Source organism: Schistocerca nitens, chromosome 6 (genome assembly GCF_023898315.1).
Source record: "Schistocerca nitens isolate TAMUIC-IGC-003100 chromosome 6, iqSchNite1.1, whole genome shotgun sequence".
Classification (NCBI taxonomy): Eukaryota; Metazoa; Arthropoda; class Insecta; order Orthoptera; family Acrididae; genus Schistocerca; species Schistocerca nitens.
This window is the reverse complement of record NC_064619.1, coordinates 282,921,870-282,941,342: the sequence shown is the minus strand read 5'-3', so window position 1 is coordinate 282,941,342 and position 19,473 is coordinate 282,921,870. Positions and strand designations below refer to the sequence as shown.

The window sequence follows — 19,473 nt, the reverse complement described above, 5'->3', positions numbered from 1 at the left end:
TACTCCTTCCACCTTTCTGCTTTCCCTTCTTTGTCTAGGACTGGGTTTCCATCTGAACTCTTGATATTCATAGAAGTGGTTCTCTTTGCTCAAAATGTATCTTTAATTTTCCTTTAGGCAGTAGCTATTTACCCCTAGTGATATATGCCTCTACATCCTTACATTTGTCCTCTAGCCATCTCTGATTTGCCACTTTGCACTTCCTGTCGACCCCATTTTTGAGAGGTTTGTATTCCTTTATGCCTGCTTCATTTACTGTATTTTTATATTTTCTCATCTCATCAATTAAATTCAATATATCTTCTGTTACCCAAGGATTTTTAATAGCTCTTGTCACAGAGCATAGCTTAATCATAGCTAACACTTAGTTTAAAAATCATGAAAGGAGGTTGTATACGTGGAAGAGGCCTGGAGACACGGGAAGGTTTCAGATAGATTATATAATGGTAAGACAGAGATTTAGGAAGCGCGTTTTAAATTGTAAGACATTTCCAGCGGCAGATGTGGACTCTGACTACAATCTATATGTTATGAACTGTAGATTAAAACTGAAGAAACTGTGAAAATGTGGGAATTTAAGGAGATGGGATCTGGATAAACTTAAAGAACCAGAGGTTATAGAGAGTTGTAGAAAGTTTCAGAAAGAGCATTACAGAACGATTGACAAGACTGGGGGAAAGAAATACAGTAGAAGAAGAATGGATAGCTTTGAGAGATGAAATAGTAAAGGCAGCAGAGGATCAAGTAGGTAAAAAGATGAGCGCTAGTGGAAATCCTTGGGTAACAGCGGAGATATTGAACTTAATTGATGAAAGGAGAAAATATAAAAATGCAGTAAATGGAGTAGGCAAAAAGGAATATAAATATCTCAAAAATGAAATTGACAGGAAGTGCAAAATAACTAAGCAGGAATGGATAGAGGACAAATGTAAGGATGTAGAGGCATATATCAAGAGCTCAGATGGAAAACTAGTTCCAAGCAAAGAAGAGAAAGCAGAAAGGTTGTTGGAACATGTAGAGGGTCTATACAAGGATGGAAAACCAGTTCTAGGCAAAGAAGGAAAAATAGAAAGGTGGATGGAATATGTAGAGCGTCTACACAAGGGCAATGTACTTGAGGGCAATATTATGGAAATGGACGAGGACGTGGATGGAGATGAAATGGGAGACATGCTAATGGGTGAAGAATTCGTCAGAGTACTAAAAGACGTAAGTCTAAAGAAGGCCCCGGGAGTAGACAGCATTCCATTATAACTACTGATAGCCTTGGGAGAGCCAGCCCTGACAAAACTCTACCATCTCATGAGCAAGATGTATGAGACAGGCAAAATACCCTCAGACTTCAAGAATATAATAATTCCAATCCCAAAGAAAGCACGTATTGACAGGTATGAAAATTACCGAACTCGGCTTAATAAGCCGCGGCTGCAAAATACGAACACAAATTCTTTACAGATAAATGGAAAAACTGGTAGAAATCGACCTCGAAGAGGATCAGTTTGGATTCCGTAGAAATGTTGGAACACGTGAGGCAATACTGACCCTATGACTTATCTTAGAAGCTAGGTTAAGGAAAGACAAACCTACATTTCCTGACAAGGCAAACCTACGTTTCTATCATCTGTAGACTTGGGGAACACTATTGACAATGTTGACTGGAATACACTCTTTCAAATTCTGAAGGTTGAAGAGGTCAAACACAGGGAGCGAAAGGCTATATACAATTTGTACAGTAACCAGATGGCAGTAATAAGAGTTGAGGGGCATGAAAGGAAGCAGTGGCTTGGAAGGGAGTAATACAGAGTTGTAGCCTATCCCCGATGTTATTCAATCTGTGTATTGTGATGTCACATGACTAGGGCCTCCCGTCGGGTAGACCGTTTGCCGGGTGCAAGACGTTTGATTTGATGACACAACATCAGCCGGGAATCGAACCTGGGCCATTAGGATTGACAATCTGTCGAGCTGACCACTCAGCCATTGGGGACGGACATCTGTATATTGAGCAAACAGAAAAAGCAAACAAAGGAAAGATTTGCAGTAGGAATTAAAATCTATGGAGAAGAAATAAAAACTTTGAGATTCGCTGATGACATTGTGGTTCTGTCAGAGACTGCAAAGGATCTGGAAGAGCAACTGAAAGGAATGAACAGTGTCTTGAAAGGAGGATATAAGATGAACATCAACAAAAGCAAAACGAGACTAACGGAATGTAGTTGAATTAAATCAAGTGATGCTGAGGGATCTAGATTAGGAAATGAGACACTTAAAGTAGTAAATGAGTTTTGCTGTTTGGGGAGCAAAATAACAGAGGATGGTCGAAGTAGAGAGGATATAAAATGTAGACTGGCAATGGCAAGGAAAGCCTTCCTGAAGAAGAGAAATTTGTTAACATCGACTATAGATTTAAGTGTCAGGAAGTCATTTATAAAAGTATTTGCATGGAGTGTAGCCATGTATGGAAGTGACACAGAGACGATAAATAGTTTAGACAAGAAGAGAATAGAAGCTTTCGAAATTTGGTGCTACAAAAGAATGCTGAAGATTAGATGGGTAGATGACATAAGGAATGAGAAGGTACTGAATCGAATTGGGAAGAAGAGGAATTTGTGGCACAACTTGACTAGATGAAAAGATCGGTTGATAGAATATGTTCTGAGGCATCAAAGGATCACCAATTCAGTATTGGAGGGTAAAAATCATAGCAGGAGACCAAGAGATGACTACACTAAGCAGATTCAGAAGAATGTAGGCTGCTGTAGTTACTTGGAGATGAAGCAGCTTGCGCAGGATAGAGTATCATGGAACGCTGCATGGAGGGACTGAAGACCACAACAACAACAACAACAACAACAACAACAACAACAAGATTACTAATTAAAGAAATTGTTCAATTTTACCTAATAGGCAATAACTTTTAAGCTATTCTAATTTAAAAGATTTTATGGCTAATATAAAAATTATCTATGAATATTACTAAATTCCATCGAAAAAGGTGGAGCCTGCCTAATATTTGAAATTGTGTATGAATTACTTTGAGGAACAAGGAAATAAGTATTAATTATGTGTGTAACTAAAATTACATTAATCATTTCCATTCCAATGGCAAGTGGCGCTCAACATTGCGAATTTTGATTTCTAATCCAATGTCGAGCCTCATTTGACACAATTTTCCATAACTCTTAATGTGACTGTACTAGGTGTCAATATTGCGTACTAGTGCCATCTAGTGAAGCTTGTGTTAAGTAGATGTCAAAGTGTAGCTTTTGTGTTGAGAGAAATGCTGTAATTATTACATTCAAGATAGGAAATAACAACAGGCTAATTCTTCATGCACAGCCCTTTCCGAAAGAAAATTTTAGAACTTTTTAAGGATTGGCTGTGCAAAAATGAGAATGATAGTGATTTTGATGATGACATTCATTCATCTGTAAAGAATTATAGTGAAATGACAATAGAAACCGTCTACCCTGAAGAGTTTCAAAGAATACCACCCACTGGATAGTTCTGGATTGTAATGATTATGTAAATATATTTGAATGAAAGCACAATTTTTGTTTTAATGTAGACCTTAACTGTTGGTCTACGGTCCCACTGGTTCCACAAAGAGACTCGCACAATTCTCTGTGGTACATTTGTCACTCGGGCGGTGGCGATCTAAATAAGAGCACACACAGACGTCTTGCATCTGCATTACGGAATGCAAAGGTTTACCATAAAGTGTATGAAGTAGGCCAATGTAAATAATTTTCTGAAGTTTTGGTACAAACATGCTCAAAATTAGGCTATATATATATAGAACCACGAAACAAGGCAAAATGTTTGTTAAGAGCTGAGTAATTACTGTCAGGAAGAATTGAATGGAGTTGCAATATAGTATTGTTGGTAGTAGCAAATGATCCTCTGTAAATCTACATATATATATTCTACAGGTCACTGTACAATCATGGTGGAGGGTATCTCTTACTAATATTAATGATACCCAGTCATATTCCATTTGTGAACTGACCAAAAGAAAAACGGCTGTCGGTATGTCTCTGTAAGTAACCTATCTTGTTCTGACGACCTCTGTGCAAGATATACAAAGGTAGTAGCAGAATGGGCAAACACTCTTCTTCAAATATAGTTGCTCTAGATTTATCCAACAGTGTTTTATGAGAACTATGTCATCTTTGTTCCGAAGATTAACACTTAAGTTCAATGAACATTTCTGTTACACTTCCATAATGAGTATACCACCCTGTTATGATCCTAGCAACATGTCTACGAGTTTGTCTGGTGTCTATTATTAGGATTCCTCAATAAGGACTTCAAATGCTGGAACAAAACTGTAGAACTGGTGACACTAGCATCTTGTATGCTGTAGAGTATACGGGCACTTCTGACACCAATTGTAAATGTATACAGGGTTTGGGAAAGGGGGGAGGCGGTTGTTACATATGCCTCGTACAACAGGGTGCAGGAGGTCGAGCAGTCAGGATTAGAGAGCGGGCATCCAGGGCTGCCGTTAAATGACAAAACAGGAAATTAGGTGCAATAAAGAGGATGTATTTCAATGTACAGTGTACAAGGGGCGCGCCTGGGGTCGGAAGTTACCAGGTTTAGGCCAGTCTAGAAGGTGGAACAATTAATCAAAATGGGCAACGGAAGGGGAAGGCTATCAGAGGCAACTTTTTATGGTCTAATGAGTTGTGGACTCACTTTATGACTTTTTTTAACTATCGTTTGTAGACCTCGTGGACCATGGCTCTTGCCACAGAGGGGTGGTTTGCATGTTTCAATGATACAGACAGACAGACAGACAGACATGCTTTCTGCATTCACATCAGAGGGTTATCTGTGTAGAGACCAAATTAACACATGATTTCTGAAAAGTGGCAGCAACCTTTTCCAATAGTTAGAGGGGTAACAGTCTACATTATTTACTGTTCTGGCCTTGTAGTATCAGCCATCATGGCCTTGTGATGTTGGTACTGTGGGTTGTTGAAAGCCATGATCTTTGGCTCCTTGTCCTCACATCAGGTTCCAAAACTAGATTAATTTCTTGCACTTTAGCTCTTTCTATTGACAGGTCTAAGAATTTTGCCTTTTGAAGTTGAATAATGGCCACCGATTTTCTCTCATAACTTCCAGAGAAAATAAATCTGGAAGTGTGGAATATTAGACCCAAGATAGCTTAGGTATGTTTAAGATATATATTATGGGAATTAATGAAATGTGGTGGTAGAAAGAACAAGATTTCTAATCAGGTGAGTACAGAGACGTTAGCACAAAATTAAGCAACCGTAACACAAGAGTAGGTATAACAATGACAAAGAAGATACAAGTGTGGTTAAACTACTAAGAACAACATAGTGAACAGGTTATCATAACCAGGTAGTCAGAAATTCACACTCCACACAGTGTACAGAACAACTTAATCATTGCTAAAACCTGGTTAAGGAATCAAGAAAGAAGGCTGTACGCTTAGAAAAGTTCTAGAGACATTCAAGTGTTTCTCTGGTTTGATAACACAAGAGACTCAGAAACCATCTTACGCACTGCAAAAACCACCCACAAGCAGCCATGGATGCTAACTAAAATTTATTAGTTATGAAATGCACATTAAAGCTGAAGAAGCTGCAGTAAGGAAGAAAATTCATGAGATAGGTGCTTGGTAAGTTGATATAACCAGAGGTCGCTGAGAGTTTCAAAGAGAGCTTTAGGCAATGGCTGAAATAGATTAAAAATGCAGTAGAAGATAGATAAGTATATAGATGAGATAGAGAGAGGAGCAACAACCAGTTAAATTAACTTGGGATCTAATATTCCACTCCCCCAGATTTATTTTCTCTGTAAAGTTATGAGATAAAATCAGTGGCCATTATTCACCTTAGATACCACACAAGATATTTAATTTGCTTGATGAAAGGAGAAATAGAAAATTAGCAAATGGAGCATCCAAAAGGGAATACAGATCACTAGTAAAATGAGAAGTGCAAAAATGGAACATATGAATGACCAAAGAAGAAATGTTAAGCTGTAGAAGGACAGACGATTATTTGAAATATACATGCTGCTTATAGGAAAGTCAAGAAACTTGTGGAGTAAAGAGAAGTAGCTATAAAAACATCAAGGGTTCAGATGACAAGCCTGTACTAAGCAAAGAAGGGGAGGCTGAAATATGAAAGCCATACATGTAGTGATGGGCTATATAAAAGGTAAAAACATGAGGGTAACATTATGCAAATGGACAGGATTTGGACAAAGATGAGATGGGGGATGGAATACTGTGAGAAGAATTTGAGAAGCACTGATAAACCGAAGTCGAAACACGGCACATGAAGCAGATCACATACCCTCAGAAATATTACAATCCTTTGGAGGATCAATCATGAAAGAAATGTGCCATCTGTTCTGTAGAAGATATGACACAGATGTAATACCCTTCTAGTCAAATATAATAAGTCCAGTATCAAAGACAGCAGTTGCTGACAGGTGTATTACCTAACCACAGTTTAATAAGTCATGGTTACCAACACCACACTGGGGAACACCAGTTTGGAGAAATTTAGTAACATGCAAAGCAATCACTAGTTCCACAACTTACCTCAGAAGATAGATTAAAGAGAGGCAAACTGACATTTACAGCAACTGTAAATATTTGTAAATCTTTGACACTCGCTTATTTATTGGCTTTTCTGTCTTAACCTTTCTGTAGTTAATGAGCATTTCTTACCAGACTTGTTTTGTTTTTGTTTGTTAAGCACCTTCTTCAGTCACTCTGGAAATATGGTACTTACCATGTCCCCGCATTTTGTTATTTATAAATTAAAAAAGTATTTCCTTACAAAATTTGGCATAACATTTACTTACACAAACAGAATATGTAAAAATGAGGCAGAGACAAAGTAAGTAAATAGCGCAAATATCTTTTAAGGAAATACTGTTTTTAATCTACAGAATCAAAATGTGGAAAAACATAATCTACCTAAATTTCCAGAATGACTACAAAAAGTGTTTTATAAATAAAAGGGAAAAAACCTCTTTAACTGGTGTAAGCTTAAAATGAAAAAAAAAAAATTATAACTGATTATAACAGCTGCTGTGCATCATGGTCATGCAAACAAATGTAAATGAGAAGTGAAAGAGAGAGGGTTGTAACCTGTGCCGCACATTATTCAATTTGTACACAGTACAAGCAGTAAAAGAATATGGGGGAAAGTCTGAAATGGAATTGAAATCCAGGAATAAGAAATAAAAGCTAAGGTTTGCAAATGATGCTGCAATTCTGTCAGAGATGGCATACAACTAACATTTGAGTGGAATGGATAGCATCGTAATGGAATGTAGCTAATTAAATCAGGTAATGCTAAGGGAATTACATTAGGAAAGAAGGCACTAAAAGTAGTAGATGAGTTCTGCTATTTGGGCAGTAAAGTAATTGATGATGGCCAAATTGGAGAGAATATAAAATGCAGACTGGCAATTGCAAGGAAAGTATTTCTGAAAAATAGAAATTTATTAACATTCAATATAAAATTAAGTGTTAAGAAGTCTTTTCTGAAAATAACTGTCTAGAGTGAAGTTTTACATTGAAGAAAAAGTGTTGACAATAAACAGCATAAACAAGATAAGCATAGCAGTTTTTGAAATGTAGTGTTCCAGATGAAGAGTGAAGATTATGAGGGTAAATCAAGTAATTAATGAAGTGGTGCTGCATAACACTGAAGCAAAAAGAGTTTTGTGCATAGGTTGGACCGGTGGAATCAAGGAAGTGACAGAATTTGGTAATGGGCAAAATTGTAGTGGAAGGCCAAGGTTTGACTAAAGTGAGCAGTTTCAAGTAGAAGTAGGATGTAGTAGTTATGTGGAGCTAAAGAGGCTGGCACAAGAGAGACTATTGTGGAAAGATACAATGAATGTGGCTTCTGTGTGAAGACTACTCAACAACAACAACAACAACAACAACAACAACAGGTTCAATGTTCTCTGCCACTGTTAGTCAGTAAGCACTGAAATTGATGGTGACTGGTTTCACAGTGTCATCATTTCTGACAGAACAATTATAGTCTATTGTAGGCGATTCGACTCACTGACTTTATTTGTTTCTTGCTTAACGATATCAGATTTTACTCTTGGAACACTGTCTTGGTGAAAGGTCAGTGAGCGGCTATATCTGGAGGTCAGCTGTTTGGTTTTCAATTGTAATAATCTGCTTATGAAGTGCTGCTATGACATTACTGACTTTACCAGAAACAGAAATGACACTTACGGAAAAGTATTTTGCAGTAATGTGACATGCTTATTGAGCAAGAGTGTCAAGGCCTCAAGCACAATATGTAAAGAAACTTCTTTTATTAACTGGTAAGAATGACAGCCATGTGATGTAGCAACTGTCATTGTATGCGATTACAATATTTCTCGCGATTTAAGATATTTTATGTTGACTGACTGTTCCACTGGTTCTTGATAGAATATTTTATACATTGTGAATGAAACAAAGACAACATTAGTATAATATTCTACAATATTTATTATTTGTTACATGAACCGGTTTTCAACTGTTACACCAACATGGGGTACAATGTGGTTCAATGAAATTCTGTTGGTTCAAAGATTTTAAACTAGTGCATCTACAGAATATCTCCATTTCCTGAGATGAAAAATGTTGATGTTAGGAATAAAACAACAGGGATTATTTAATTGTAAATGTGATGTAGTGCTCTTCAATTGAAACTTCCGGGCTGAGAGGCCATGGTCGATGTATAAAATTTCCACCTAATGTTTCGTCTCCATTTGCAGGAGACATCTTCTGAGGTCGCCTAGCTACTGTCACTGAGGCTCCAGGTACTCTCACATTTATAGAGCGCATAGAGGGCCCCACCATTCATCACGTTATGCTGACGGTATGCTTATCTTTGGAAGGCATCATCATTCTCAATTAAGAGTAATTGATTGTCATTCTGCTGGCACAACGCCGACATTCATATTTTGTCTAACTTTAAAACTTCCTCTTTTCTATTAAAATTGTTATGGTGTTTGTCAATCTCTATTGCTTCTCTGTACATGCGCGCATAATAATGGGATGTTCATGCTAGAATGCTTGTCTCATTTTATTTAATTTCGTGGTTCCCATCTCGGAAAACATGCTCAGCTACAGCCGATTTTTCGATGAGTCCTAAGCGACAATTTCTTTTATGTTTGGCTAAGCAGGTGTTTACACTTGTTTTCGTTGTTCCAATATATACTTGTCCACAACTGCATGGAATTTTGTATACCCCAGGTGTTGCTAGGGGGTGTCGGGCGTCTTTTGCAGTTCTTAAATATTCCTTAATCTTCTTGGTGGGTCTGAAGATTGTTTCGATCCCATACTTGGCCAGAACGTTCCCAATACGGTCCGTGACTTTATTAATGAAAGGTAGGAAAACTTTTCCTGTAGGTGACCGTTGTTGCTCTGGACTTCTGGCTTATTTTCTCCTTTGATCGAGGGCTCAATCAATTTCCTTGCTGGTATATCCAATTTTCATGAAGGCTGACTGTAAGTGATTTAGTTCATCTTGTAAGCAAGCCGGCTGGCAGATTTTGTTGGCTCTGTCCACCAAGGTTTTCAGGACACCTCTTTTTTGCCTAGGATGATAGTTTGATTCCTTGTGGAGGTATCGATCCGTATGAGTGTTCTTTCTATATACCTTGTGGCCCTGCATCCCATCCACCCGTTTAATCACCGACACGTCCAGGAAATTAAGTTGACCGTTGCTCTCTTTCTCCGTCGTAAACTGTATTTTTGGGTTAATACTGTTCAGATGCACCAAGAAGACATCCAACTCTTCTTCACCATGCGGCCACACTACAAATGTGTCATCACAAATGTGTCATCAACATAGCAGTACCATTTAGCTGGCTTTTTTCTGGCAGTCTGCAGTGCTTGCTGTTCAAAGATCTCCATAAATAACTTGGCAACAGCTGGGCTGAGAGGGCTTCCCATCGCCACCCCGTCGATCTGTTCGTAAAACTCGTTGTTATACTGGAAATAAGTTGTCGTCAGGCAGTGTTAAATAAAGTTACTATGTCAGTCGGAAAAATATCTGCTATATATGAAATAGCTTCGTTTACAGGCACCATGGTAAACAATGAGAGTACATCGAAGCTCACAAGAATATCACTTGAGCTGACGTTAATCTCCCTCAGTTTTTCAATAAAATGAGCCGAGTTTTTAATGTAACAGTCCGTTCTGCCAAAGTATGGTTGCAGCAAGCAGGCGAGATATCTGGCCACCTCTTGTGTTGAAGATCCTATGGCACTCACAATCTGTCTCAACGGGACCTGTTGTTTATGCACCTTTGGGAATCTATATTGTCTGAGTGGATAAGCTTCCGTTTTGCAGAGTTGTTTTATATCATCCAAAGAAAGAGAAGATTGTTTTATCAGTTGATAGGTATTTCTCAAAATTTTGGTTGTAGGATCCTTCTGAAGCTTTTTATACGTAGTGGGGTCCAAAAGGTCACTAATCTTCTGGTGATAATCTTCAGTGTTTAGCGAAAACTGTAGCATTTCCTTTATCAGCTGCAAGTACAATAATGCTCTTATCCGCATTGATCTCCCTCAGTGTCCTCCTTTCCGCTTGAGACAAATTGCTGGTAGGTGGTTTCGCTTGGCGTAATATTCTGGCTGTTTCAGTCCCGATTTCATCCGCAAAATGCGATGATAACAAACAGATTCCTGCCTCCACATTCGCTATAATGTCCTCCGTAGGAACCTTTAGTGGCGTGACTGCAAAGTTGCCTGCTTTCGATAGAACTGAATGTTCCTCTTTGTTAAGTCTCTCGCAGACATGTTAGTCACAGTTCGAGAGTTTCCAGCGACTGATGTTTCACTTCTACCTTTCTTCTTCTGCCTATTAGTTGCCATTTCTGCACTGAGCTCCATGGTCCCGAACGTTAGACAGTCCACCTTATTCCAGTCATAACACTGCATTATGTTACTGATATATAAATGGAGATATAACAGCTTACTGCTAGTTTCCGCTAGTTCTCATCGCATCTGATGAATTCAACTGCGTGGAACTAGCGATGCATGGGAACGAATTTAAATTAAATTAAATTTAATGAGACACGCGTTCTAGCACAAACATCCCATTATCATGTGCGCATGTACAGAGAAGCAATAGAGATTCGCAAACACCATAACAATTTTAATAGAAAACAGGAAGTTTTAAAGTTAGACAAGATATGGATGTCGACGTTGCACCAGCAGAATGACAATCGATTACTCTTAATCGAGAATGATGACACCTTCCAAAGATAGGCATAACGTCGGCATCACGTGACGAATGGTAGGGCCCTCTATGAGCTCTGTAAATGCGAGAGTACCTGGAGCCTCAGTGGCAGTAGCCGGACGACCTCAGAAGATGTCTCCTGCAGATGGAGACGAAACGTTAGGTGGAAATTTTATACATCGACCACGGCCTCTCAGCCCGGAAGTTTCAACTGAAGACAACACCAGCCGTGAAAGCCTACATTGTGTGATGTAGTGCTGTTTAACAAAGATAAAATATGTGGCACATTAACTAATGAACTATATAAAATTACACCAGCTGTACATAAAAGAAAAAATTTAACAATAAACTTTGGTGATATATTCCAAAGATGTGTCTGAACAAAATAATCCCATGTTTAATAGGTCCTAAATTACAAGTAGACAAGATACAATAATGACATTATGCATGCGAGTGAAGCAGCTGTGATTATACAAAGTCAAACTTTTTAACACACCAAGAGAAATTACAGTAACTGAAGTAAAGGAAAATGGGATATGTGAGTAAGAGGGGTAATTTACATGACCTGGATGGGATTATGAGCAGTATTTGCAGTTCAAAGTGCTGCATAAGAAAACTGTATTGATCATTCAGTATTAATCTTGAGTTGGTGGATGTGTGTTTATCAATTTCCAATGTTTCAACATAATTCATCTTCCTTCCCTTATGGATGTGATGTAATACTTCATGTTTCAACTTTTAACTATGGTCTTCTTCAAGCTCATGGTATACAAAGTATAGTCTCCTCTTAGTTTCCAACTTCTGCAGTGTTCCTTCAAGTGGATACTTATTGCCCTGCCAGACTGACCTATATAGAATTTGCCACAATTACTCGTAATTTTACATGTTCCACTCTTTGCCAAAGCTGGAGGTGTTGTCTTTATCATGGACAAATAGAATCCATCAGTGTTGTGCACATAAAATGATGTTTTTACTCCCCTGGATTCAAGCTTTCTGGCTACATATAGCGAAACTTTTCCTAAGTATGGAATTGTGCACCATTTATTGTGTTATTGAGGTGTGGCTTAAGGACAGGGTAAATACACCAGTTGTTTCTAGTTTTTGTGGATTATGGGGTCCACTAAGGAAGGAGGATAGCCACTGTTTGATGCTGTTTGTTTGACTGCATTTTATTCCATATGGAAGTTGTCTTCACTCATGGGGATGAATATTAGGTGGTGCATCATTGAATGAAAGGCAGCATGTTTATGGGTCACTGGGTGTTGATAATTGGCTGGTAACAAATAATAAATATTGTACAATATTACACCACTGTTGTGTGTGTTTTGTTCATAATTCAGGCTGTGAAAGTTGCTAATGAGAGCATGCTTAGTGATATTACACTTATTCATGCTTGCTAATATAGATAAAAATGTCTTTAACTTTGGTAGCCATTTATTCTTTGCAACTTTACATCTCTACTTTTATTATCAGAGTGAATAAAGATCTCTAACTGAACCACAGCACAAGACCATCTTGGCAGACTGGTGGCACTTTTACTGTGTTAATAATAATAGCAATCACTTCACTGTACCAGCATTTAACGTGTTCTACGTTGTTATTGTAGCTGCATTGATAACAATGCAGAAAATTGTTTATGGTAAGACACTATGAAAAATAAGTTTTCTTAATGCATTAAGCTTACCTAAAATTAAAGTCGCCATTGAAGTCATCATTAAAGTATTGTGCACTAATTTTACTTAATTCTTGTAACTACCATGGATACATAGCAAGAAACTTTCAAAGTTCACTTACAGAGATCTATATCAATTGTTTATTACTCTTAAAGACAGAGACAAAACAAGACAAAGCACTTCAAACCTCAACAACAGATTGTTTTTTTTAGAATGTAACTTCCTTGGACAAGGCTTTATGGGAGTTTAACTTTGACATCAGTCCGGATGAGACTGATTCTGTGAATTCGGACATAATACAACAGGAAATTTACTGGGAGAAATATGGGAAGAGATTTGCAGAAAATATAAATAAAATGTTGAATTCCTTCTTGATACTATTCTGCACATAGTTAACCTCTTTAGTTTTGGTTCCACAGCCCTTTAGTACTTTTAATCTAGACAGAACATAAACTGAAAAATAAATGGAAACAAAATTTTGTTAGCATTTGGAAAGACAGTATCATGAGACAGAACGAGAGAACTTTTATTCAATTCATGTGACTAACTGTCACTGCAAACTGTATTACAAACAGTGCTGCAAAAACCTTTATTCTGTCCTCAAAAAGATAAACAGTAAGTACTACACACAATTCTAACTGGGGAGAAATCATGTATGGCATTCCCCAAGGCTCAATCTTATGTCCACTAGTGTTCCTCATATGTGAACTATCTGTGAACCATCTTCCGTCTTATAAAACACATAATTAGTTCTTTTTGCAGATGCCACTAGTATTGTAATCATTCCAAGCACACATAGAGAAACAGAAGAAATGGTAGACAATGTTCTTACACATATAACTGACTGGTTTTCTGAAAATGGTCTTAAATAGGGTGGAAACTTCAAAATTCTTAAGTGTCCATCTCGGGGGGGGGGGGGGGGGGGGGGGGGGATAAATCAATAAGTTGACACATACTGTGCACATTTTCATTCATTAATGTCATATGGAATAATGTTCTAGTGTAACTCATCTTTAAGAAAGTAATTCTTTATTGCTCAAAAACATGCTGAAAGAATGGTATGTGATGTTCACCTATTGTTATCTTTTAAACCTCTGTTTAAGGAGCTCGGCATTCTGACTACTGCTTCACAGTATATTTATTCCCTACTGCACTTACTAAACTTCAAAAGAAACAAAGCTGTACACAGTTACAATACCAGAATGAAAAATGGCATTCTCGACTCTATGTCAAGGTTGTTTTTGGCATATAAAGGGATGCACATTGCTGCAGCTAAAATTTTTGACCACTTAACCAGTGATATAAAAGTCTGACAGATAGCAAAGTAAAATTTGAAAACAAAACGAAAAAGTTTTTCCATGACAACTCCTCCTATGGCATACACGAATTTCTGTTATAGTAATGTGTATAAGGTGGTGGGTAGGAGATGTTAATTCACACATGTATATTAATAAAATAACCTTATAAATGTCAGCATGTAGTAATATTTACAAATTAATTTGCAAAATGAATGTCAAATGCCTCATTTCACGTCATTATGATTTATCATGCAACATTATCCACACAACATGAGACAAACAAACAAACAAACACAAAGGTTTCTTCCGATTCCAATAATGTATGGAGTGCCCAAATACTGCCTCCTAAAATCCCTCTGCGTGTCCCATAAGTAGTCTAATCTTGTGTTCATGGTCACTACAGCATCAATATCTTGTCACGATAGGACAAGCAAGTCTTTTTCAGGATAAATCCGGTCAACAGGCTCCAGTGCCTTAAGAGTATCTCCAGTAGTATATATATATATATATAACTAGTGTGTATAGTAGTGTTATATGTGTATAATAGAGGGAAACATTCCACGTGGGAAAAATATATCTAAAAACAAACATGATGTGACTTACCAAATGAAAGCGCTGGCAGGTCGATAGACACACAAACAAACACAAACATACACACAAAATTCTAGCTTTCGCAACCAACGGTTGCTTCGTCAGGAAAGAGGGAAGGAGAGGGAAAGACAAAAGGATGTGGGTGTTAAGGGAGAGGGTAAGGAGTTTGTTTGTGTGTCTATCGACCTTACAGCTTCTGAGACGCTTTAAGACTGATAACAATGGCATTATTTAAATGCTGGGCAACAAATAGAGAAACATCATGCCTTTACATGTAGCATGTGCGAAGCTTTAGTGGGACCACATTTCATTATGATATGACAGCACAGCAGCAGGTAACAGGCAGATTTATGAGGGCAGTTGGATGTTATTACAAGTACATCTATTATAAAATTTGGGCTGCACAAAATTACAAACTATCTATTTTCTTTCTTCATCAGTTTAATGCTATTTAATTACTTTAATAACTCCAGATTTCACTTCAGCACTGTCACCATCAACACCACTGATATAAATAGACAGCTCAGAGTCTTGTGGTCCAGTCAACGTGTCACTACTAATACTCACGCCTAACGCAGAACCCCCAGCGTGCCATGTGCAGTCATAATTTGTAATGTCTAGTTACATGAGGAAGGAATCCCTCCATCACTCCACAGTTTTTTTTTTTTTTATACCACCAAGCATTTTAACTTCAACTAGTACAACCGCTGTACAGGAGTTAGCCATTGGCAAACTGGAGCAGAGATCAGCAAAATGCTCATCAAAAATTCCTATATTCAGATGTCATATCCACTTGAATGGATGTAATCTATGGGGAGGTTCCAACTAAAGTGAACTTTCACAACTTCAATGTACCACCAAATCCTTTCTGCAAAAAGTGTCAGTTATGGGATACTTTGGCACACAGATTCATTTGTTCAGCTCAAAATGAGATTTGGGCATCGGCAAGGATAACATTGGCTTCAATTACCAGAACGGGCTCTACCACCATCAAGTTTAATATTATTTTCCAACGGGACTGGCACATCCCAAGAACAAAACACTGGTCATATTGTTGGTACGTGGCTCATTTCACTCACTTCTAAGTGCAATGTATACAATGATTACACAATCCTGAAAGTGTTAAATCGATTCTTCCACATAAGTATCAGTAAATCAAAGTAATTGACTTACTATTCATGAATAACCTGCTGAACCAATTTCTAGGTAATTTTGTATGGAGACAGCTTTAACCCTGAGGAAAAACGTACTCTACTGTAACAAATTATACCTAATAGGTTGCAGTAAGGAATTTAACTTTTTTTTTTTCTCTCCTCCATCAATGACCACAAATAATGTTAAAATACTAACACATTTCTCGTTTAATGTACATGTTGTACAGTGCACAGATGCCCATGCCCCTAAGCATGCACCACTCAGCTATGCAACACTTACCCAAATAGGCAGACAAGTGAAGGCAGCTGATGCTATTGGATATACAACAGTTTACTTACTCACCACCACATCATAACAAAACTCATACGCAAGTACGCCTGCATGTAGGCAATAAACTAACACTGAACATCAAGAAAACAAGTGCCATGCATTTCAGTTTGAAGAGGGGGAAATGGCACTGTTAAATTGAATGTAGTTGACATCTCTATAGGTTCTAAGAGATGCAAAGGAATGAATATCAATTCTCAATAACAGTCTTGTCAACACACAGATACTTGAAAGCAAAATGCCATAGGCATGTTACTGGACTTACAGTCCCATCATTAGCGTGAAACACACAGTCAGTGTCTTTTAGTTAGCCTACATACTACTCATATGTACATGCAATCCGTAGCTACTGCATTCTTTTCTGGGGAGAGGTGCACAAAATATGAACACTATTTTCCAACTGCAGAAAATTTCCATAAAAAATAATAAACAAACATAGTAGTAGAGCTCATTGTAAAGATTTTTCAAAACACAGGATTTTAACTGTACACTGTGAGTATATTTACCAACCAGTTGTACACATCAGAAATAACACTGCTAATTATTGTACAAACAACTCTGTCTGTACAATAAATTACCACAGGAGATTAAAAAAATTCTAAAGAGGTTGTTAAGTAATATATTCTATACATTAAAGGATTACTTAGATTCACAGAGAATGGGTTTGGTAAAAAAAATGTAACAAATAAACAATAATAATAAAACAATCAACATTCCATGCAACACCTTCACACTGTATTTTTACATTTCTCTTTCCTTTTTCTGAAACAAAAAAAGAAATAAAATAAAATACTCCTACAGCTATGTGATGTATAATACTAACACCCTTATCCTTTTTCTGAGTGCAACATTTCAATCGTTACACAGGGATGGTGAGTCAGTCCAGACAGGTAATATCAAGATACACATGGTCAACAAATAGTTGAAACAAAGAATAATTTCAGCCTAACGAGGTGGTAAAGAATTAAAACGGGGAGAAGAAAAATGGCAAAGTTGCCTTGATTGACAACAAACCTGAAGCATTGAGGAATCACAGAAGCATAAAGACAGACATAGATGGGGCAGGTGAAAATCATACTTCCAATCATTGGGAAATTTACAGCAGCTTAAACTGGAGGGGACGGGGGGGGGGGGGTCAAATTTTTGGGAATCTACAAATGTTTGTATTACAAAAGGCTCAATTCTTATGTCTTTTTTGCTGCCCATTTATCCATTTGCTCGCAATCTTTTCCCATGCAGCTCGTAGAGTAGATTACAATATTAAGATGAAAATCCCAGGTTATGTTTCGGCACATACCTGTATTTGTCATTCCATGGTCTCCAACAACAAGCAGTATTGTATTATTATCCATAGTGTTAACAACATCACTGAAATTAAGACACAGACATACCAGAATTATAAAGTAGAAAAGTAATTTCTTTGGTAAATGCATCCACACTGCACTGAGTTGGTTATTCTTATCATATACAAACAAATGCAATAATGTAGGCTATTTACCTTATTACATGATTCATTTCCTTGAGCTTCCTTGCCATTTCTGGATGGTGTGGTCCATACCTGTGGCCACAATGATCTACACCCAGGAAATGCGATATTATCAAATGCCAATCTTGTTTTCTAATTTCTGGCAAAAGATGTGTCTGAATACCGCTGTCAACCGTATCCAGATCCCATACATTGAATGACGGATACGCATATTCTCTTAAAAAGCGGCCAGGATACAACCCAGACCATGTGTCATCTCCCATGAAAACGATGCTCCTATTGTGCCTTTTCAGTTGGTCTATGACATTGTCCTCATTGATTTCTGGAGTAGCAAAATTAGAGCCTATGTCAATGAAAGTCGGCAAACTGCCTGTTGTCATCCCTTTAAGGCGCTGCATTGTTGTTGTCGGTGGATCAGCAATAAATTTGTACAATCTGGTTCTTTCGGGTTTTTCCTTCAATAAATCTCGTATTACGGTCAGCTTATTTTTAAAGGGTGTTTCCTGGGCGTTCTCATCGTAGGAAACGAAATCAAATTTTAAAGCGTCGATTACAATCAGTATAACTTTAAAGCTATTTACTGCTGAAATAGATTCGTGTTGTGCAGTGCATTGGTCCGTGAATGTCTCCTCATTGCTTGAGTGACTTAAACTGTCGACTCTGTCTTTCGTAACGTATAAATCACAAATTGTACTAGGTTTAGTGCTATCATTCCGAAATAATGATTCCCTGGTAAGAAGAAAACCGCGACCGAAAAGCAAAATTCCTGTTACTAGTAAATATGAAAACCAAATTAACAAAATAAAATACTTCCACGCCCTTTCCATGCTGCCGGTTACCCCATTTACACACAATCACTCTTCAAGCCATCATCCACACACCATTCACTACCGTGCCTTACGGCGTAAACATTCGGGGAGGTGGGGTATATTTATATTTACATCAGGGCAGGCAACGTAAACGCATCTTCCGGGAAAGAAGCTATACTCAGAGATGAAACAGTAAGTTCGGAATATAAACAAGGACTTTCTAATTCAGATGCTCTGACGTATAACCACTATAATACCATAATGTTATAACAGATGAACAGCAGACTCCAACATGTGTAAAAAGCTTTTAAGTAAATGTTCGTAATTGATCTGGGAAGATTGGTATAGTGATGAGTTTTCCAATTCAACATCCGACTAAATACCATAATTGTAAAGTTTTATTACTTCATGTTGGCTACTTGCTATAATAATTGTTTCACAGAAATTTTATACCCGTTACTTTGCTTACATAATGTATATTTTTATTTAACATCTGCCGAAAACTACTCCACTAAAGAAGAGAGGTTGTCTAGGCCGATTCACACTCGCCGTCAAGTCACGCAATTTGTTTAGCCTACTACCGAAGTACCGAACAGTGAACCACGATACAAAAAGGCGGAGTGTACAATCGGAATTCTAGAATTGAGAAACTGACAAAGATAAAGTTTATTAATGGCCAAAGCAAATTTCATAACGTATTTTGCGGACATGGAGGTGCATTTCATTCATGGTTGTTAATCGGTATTGTGTGGTTAAATACACAGATGTGAAACAACATTTCAGAACATTAGCATTTAGTTGCTAGCGAAAATATACAATAAACGCATCGAACAATATTTATAAGGGATAAATAGATTCTGTTTATCTTGTCCATTGT

At 37.5% G+C, this 19,473-nt stretch overlaps 1 protein-coding gene across 1 annotated transcript in view; it reads right to left on the bottom strand.

The window, feature by feature from the left end:
• Positions 1-18,732, bottom strand: part of LOC126262386 (GPI ethanolamine phosphate transferase 3) — a 75,059-nt gene extending 56,327 nt beyond the window's left edge. The window contains exons 1-2 of the mRNA XM_049958985.1: positions 17,800-18,732; positions 17,599-17,669 (exon numbers count right to left, since the gene is read on the bottom strand). Coding sequence (XP_049814942.1) covers positions 17,599-17,669; positions 17,800-18,614 — 886 coding nt within the window. The 5' untranslated portion in view covers positions 18,615-18,732. The remainder of the gene's footprint in view (positions 1-17,598; positions 17,670-17,799) is intronic.
• Positions 18,733-19,473: the final 741 nt, after the last annotated feature.